The sequence below is a fragment of the Colobus angolensis genome, unplaced genomic scaffold, assembly GCF_000951035.1.
Source record: "Colobus angolensis palliatus isolate OR3802 unplaced genomic scaffold, Cang.pa_1.0 Scaffold562, whole genome shotgun sequence".
In the NCBI taxonomy this organism is placed as follows: domain Eukaryota; kingdom Metazoa; phylum Chordata; class Mammalia; order Primates; family Cercopithecidae; genus Colobus; species Colobus angolensis.
In genome coordinates, this window is record NW_012119177.1 from 628,005 (window position 1) to 634,095 (window position 6,091).

The 6,091-nt window shown below is 35.9% G+C and overlaps 1 protein-coding gene across 1 annotated transcript in view; it reads left to right on the forward strand.

The window, feature by feature from the left end:
* RSPO3 (R-spondin 3) overlaps positions 1-5,214 on the forward strand; it is an 80,910-nt gene extending 75,696 nt beyond the window's left edge. Inside the window, exon 5 of the mRNA XM_011961663.1 lies at positions 3,999-5,214. Coding sequence (XP_011817053.1) covers positions 3,999-4,186 — 188 coding nt within the window. The 3' untranslated portion in view covers positions 4,187-5,214. The remainder of the gene's footprint in view (positions 1-3,998) is intronic.
* The last annotated feature ends 877 nt before the right edge of the window (positions 5,215-6,091 follow it).

Below are 6,091 nucleotides of genomic sequence, written 5' to 3' on the forward strand. Positions count from 1 at the left end.
TATATATATACAGCTAATAACAAGAATAGATATTCATCCTCACAAAAGGAGACAGTAAAGAAAATGGAAAGTGCGCTGGTGCTAGCATTAGACAGCTTGTGTTAATGTCTCAATTCCTCTACTAACTAGTTGCAGCTTGTGTGACCTTGGGCACATTGTTTGATCTCTCAGAGCCTCCATCTCACATCTGCAAAATGGAAGTGGCATCATCTCTTTTGCAAGGTAGTTATGAGAATTAAAAGGTTCTTCACTCAATATAATAATAAATATTTTGTATATAAATAAATATCAATTAAAAGTTTTTGACTAATTCTACAAGTCAGACACATAAATAAATTTTATTTCTTCATTCATGATATGTGATAGTGTCCATAAAAATGTACATGCATGATAATTTCAAGGAATAAGTATATATGTGAGAATCATAGAAATGAAATGAGTACTATTAACTAGTAATTAAAACGTAATTTTGTCTTGAGTTTTCTTAAAATTAGGAAACTACTTAAAGTAAATTTTTTATAAATGGGCATAAATAAAGACAGTACACATTTTCCATGGATATATTTTCATAGCAGAGGAACTAACTAGATTCTTTCTCAATACAACTGCAACTATTTCTGGTCAAATTATGGGGAAAAGGCCTGTTTTGTGGTTGATCTGTTACAAACAGGGTGTAACTTCTTGTATGCAAAGATAATTTGTCTGGAATTCATCCTTCACTGAAAAAATAAGATTAAACAAGTATCATGGTCAAATCAATTGAGATTTTTTCCAAATTTAAGCAATAACATTTCATCTTACTAACATAGTAGATTATTGTAACTTTATTTTAAATGTTCTTAGAAAAAGAAAAGCAAAACAAAACAAATGATTGTACCTCCTTTATGTTAGCCACTTACCCTTTGACTGTATTATATTATGTAATTATCCCAAAAGCCCTGTGAGGGAGTCATTGATGTCCTTGTTTTACAAAAGAGGAAATTGAGTCACAGAGAAGTGTCTAAAGTCACACAACTAGCAATATGTGAGTTTGGAAGTGACACTCAGCTCTGGCTGACTCCAAAACCCACTTTCCTTCTCCTTCATCATAACCTCTAATGTCATATGTATTATTAGTTCCAAGATTGCCCATGATGTGCAATAGTGAAGTATTTCCTCATGATCTAAAACTATTATCCCCCATTAAGAAGCCTGAGAAGTCAAGTTCTAGAGGCCTCAACCCGGGATAAGACTTAACTCTGAATCTGAACTCGAAATGTGACTGTGGGTGTGTGTGGTGGGCGGTCGCGGGGTAGTGGGCAGGGTGCGATGGTGAGAGAGAGAGAGAGCTGCAAGAAGCCTATGGGCTGGCTAGATAAGGTGTTTGCGGGGAACAGTGTATTGGGGGAAGTAAGTGCATTGGTAGGCAAGAGGAATAAAAAGGAGAAATGGGAAATATGTACTATCAGAAAAGGACCAAAGTTCAGAAACAGAACAGCAAGTCTGGCTCCTGGGGAAGCCTTTGATTGTTACAGCCCTTTATGTGCTTGGAGCAGCCCTCAATTCAGTTCTTTTCTGGTATAAGCAGGGTATTTACCAGCACAATCATCTTTCCCCTCAGTCCTTGTTCAGAATTGCAATGATCCAGGAAGAAACATCAACAGATCTTCACTGGTGGAACTACCAAAACAACTTTCTTCAGAGGATACTTCATTTTCTCCCAGCTACTTTCAGACATTCAACATCAGGATTTTAATTGTCACACCCCTTTTCTTGCCCATACTGGCTCTCAAGTAATTCTGAGGCTAACATATCACATACACAGGCACAAAAAATGAAAGAAGAAACAAAGAAAGGGAGGAAGAAACATAGGAGAGACAGAGGGAGGGGGGAGGCAAGAAAGCAAAAATAGTTATTTTTATTCATAGTCCTTAAAATACAGTGGTAACACAACTCCAACTAGTGGAAATATTTCATTAATTGGAAAATTGGCTACATAATAATTTCAAAAGACAAAATTACATGACCACAAAATAATCTGACATATAAACAGTTTGCAAACTGTTACAGTTACACTTCTATATCTATAGCTGTGTGCAATGAAAATTGTTGTTCAATATGATGTCAAGGCAATCCAATATATTGAATCACCTACAAAAGATTAAGTTTTATTTTTAAAAAGAAAACTGGCAGATACATATTAGAAAAGTTTTTAAACAAGGTTAAATAATAACTTTACCAAAGCATTCTGGCTAACTGAGGTTTAATCGAAGTATTCACTTTTGTACTATTAGCATTAGTTACTATTTTAGCTGCTGCTCCGAATTTCTATCACAAATGAATTTCAAGCAAGAGCCAGATTTTTTTAACAAATGTAACAACTTCTTAAACATTTTAAAGAGGAATCTACCTTTATACTAAAATCTAAAATAATCAAATGCATTTTAAGTGCTTTGAAATTGTAAAGCACAATAAACATATAAGCTATGACTGTTGCTAACCAGTCCCTAGCTACACCAACAGTTTGACATTCCTTACCCCATTGCTCACACTGCTGCCCACACTGGAGATTTTGGTCTTAGAGGAAATTATCTATATTCTTCCCCGAAAGGAGTCAATAGAAGTATGTGATGAGACTACATATTTGAGAATGTAACAATGTAGCCCTTCCTTATTAGAAGGGAGTGAGGATATACTTTACTTCCTTCTAGTGTATCTGCATTTTTTTTTTCTGTAGCTGCTGGCAATGGAGCTATATCAAACACAGAACTAGAGGTGCGACTTTACTTTGTACACTGTGTGATACTCAAATACAATAAAATAAACTATCACTAAATGTTGAATCTTGAACTGGAGACATTACTGAGTCAGTTAATGCTACCACATACAGTCTCCCCAGAACATGCACATTCCAGGTTGGTCACAATCTCCCAAAAGGTAGAAAATTTAGTGAAAACTCAGTCAACTCTCTGGCTATGATGATCTCAAGATTTGAAAAAAAGTAAAAAGAATTCTGATCCCAAAAAGAAAGGGACCCTTATTTTCATCCTCACAGCTACTCGTGACATATACTGCCCCTCCACATGCCAAAAATGAGTGCCATGTCCTGAGGCACTGTGCTGTCCCTGACAGCAGTGGTTCCATCCTTTTGACTTTCTTCCCTACTTCCGTTCTACGCTTTGCTTATTTATGTTTTTTGATTGACTGGTTTGGGAAGGAAAATAAACCCTACCTAATTATGTAAAATTTAACCTAGGAATAAACTGGAGAAGGCATAATTTAATGAATTCCTCTAAATATAGAGCTATGGAAAGATTATACACTTCTTTTTTTCTTTTCTTTTCTTTTTTTTTTTTTTTTTTTTTTTTTTTTTTTTTTGAGATAGAATCTCCCTCTCTTGCTCAGGCTGGAGTGCAGTGGCACTATCAGGGCTCACTGTGGCCTTGACTTCCCAGGCTCAAGTGATTCTCCTACCTCAGCCTTCTCCATAGCTGGGACACGGGCATGCACCACCATGCCTCATTGATTTTTTAAATTTTTTGTAAAGATAAGGTCTCACCATGTTTCCCAGACTGGTCTTGAACTCTTGGGCTCAAGCAATCCTCCCACCTCAGTCTCCCAAAGACCAGGGATTACAGGGGTAAGCCACCATGCCCGACCAAAATATACATTTTAGTAAATGTTTTCAACAGTAAGAAATCTACCTAAAACTTTCCATGAAACATGCATAAATAACTATCATGTAAAATAAGTTCCAAACTTAGAAGAACAAAACTATTTGGATTTCAAACTGTCATATGTTAGTTGCCTTATTATATCATATATGTGCTTCACATTTACATTGTTTGGAATACACCACGGACTTAATAATGGTTGAATGAGTTATTTAAATAGTAGATATTTAACATCTATCATTATGATATATAATCTAAGAGAAATTTAAGTCTTTTTTAATTTAATTTTTTAAAAAATAGAACACAACTGAATGTAATTTTTAAAAGAGTATCCTTTCATTTCAGGAAAAAAAGGAAGGGAGAGGAAAAGAAAAAAACCTAATAAAGGAGAAAGTAAAGAAGCAATACCTGACAGCAAAGGTCTGGAATCCAGCAAAGAAACCCCAGAGCAACGAGAAAACAAACAGCAGCAGAAGAAGCGAAAAGTCCAAGATAAACAACAGAAATCGGTATCAGTCAGCACTGTACACTAGAGGGTTCCATGAGATTATTGTAGACTCATGATGCTGCTATCTCAACCAGATGCCCAGGACAGGTGCTCTAGCCATTAGGACCACAAATGGACGTGTCAGTTATTGCTCTGTCTAAACAACATTCCCAGTAGTTGCTATATTCTTCATACAAGCATAGTTAACAACAAAGAGCCAAAAGTTCAAAGAAGGGATACTTTCAGATGGTTGTCTTATGTGCTTCTCTGCATTTTTAGAAGACAAGAAATTTTTGTACATATTATCAATAGGCTATAAGATGTAACAGCGTAATGATGACATCTGGAGAAGAAACATCTTTTCCTTATAAAAATGTGCTGTTGTTTTAAGAAGCAAAAGATAATTCTGCAAATTCAAAGATACACTATCCCTTCAAAACAAATAGGAGATCAGGGAAGAGAAACATCCTTCAAAGGACAGTGTTGTTTTGACCAGGAGATCTAGAGAATGCTCAGAATTAGGGCCTGGCATTTGGAATCATAGGATTTATCATCACAGAAACAACTGTTTTAAGATTAGTTCCATCACCCTCATCATGTATTTTTGTGAGAAACACAAGAGTGCATACCAGAATTCAATATACCATATGAGATTGGAGAAAGACAAAATGTGGAAGAAATCATAGAGCTGGAGACTACTTTTGTGCTTTACAAAACTGTGAAGGATTGTGGTCACCTGGAACAGGTCTCCAATCTATGTTAGCACTATGTGGTTCAGCCTCTGTTACCCCTTGGATTATATAATATCAACCTGTAAACATGTGCCTGTAACTTACTTCCAAAAACAAAATCATACTTATTAGAAGAAAATTCTGATTTTATAGAGAACAAAAAATAGAGCAAGGAGAATATAACATGTTTGCAAAGTCATGTGTTTTCTTTCTGAATGAGGGAAAAACAATTTTATTACCTGCTTAATTGTCCACCTGGAACTAAAAGGGATACTACTTTCTAACAAGGTATATCTAGTAGGGGAGAAAACCACAACAATAAATATATTTGTTAATAGTTTTTAAAGTTTTGCTCACTTTGTTTTATTGAGAAATTCTTATTCTTAGAGACTCATGAATTAAGAAAGAGAATTCTGCTAACTCAGAGAACCTGGTTCCTGTTCAATTCAGAATATATTACATTTCTCAGTAATATTTGTTTTTTGAATCCACCTTTATCTGAGCCTATGGAGATTTACTTATAGGGTACTAGGAGATATTTATTCCACTCTCTCATTTTAATCAACATTCTAATTATAGACACATGGGCCTCACTAACTGATTTCACTGCTCCCCCTTCATTGCTTAGAAATGAGCATCATTTCTTGTATGTCAGATCCCCCTGAATCTTCAACATTTAGTCTTTTCTTCTCTATATTTTCTGTCTGTGGATCTCTTTAGGGGATTGAAGTCACCCTAGCTGAAGGCCTCACCAGTGTTTCACAGAGGACACAGCCCACCCCTTGCAGGAGGAGGTACCTCTGAGCGTGCAGCACAGAATCTCATGACCCACCTTAACCTTTCGGTTGTCATGGAAGGATGCACGGCTGCTCTGCCCACCGTGATTCCTAGCCCTCTCAAGATCACTGCTTTCTGAAGAATTTGCAATGGCTCTGACTGCTGGCTGTCTATTTCCGGGCACCCTTTCTCTACCAATTGTACAGTTCATGTAGTCTGCTTGGCTTAATTGATTTTTCACTTCTCTCTTCCTCTTCCAAGATATAAACCTTTTAAATGATTTATTCCTGTTTCTTATTCTGGTGTTTCTTTCTTGTCCCTATGAGATAAGTGTTTCAACTCACTAGATCTATTCCCAATGTATAAAATAATTCTAATTCCATTTTCAGCTAAAACATATATTACCAAGAAGAAACAAACTTTATCCTACAGAATGATGTTAG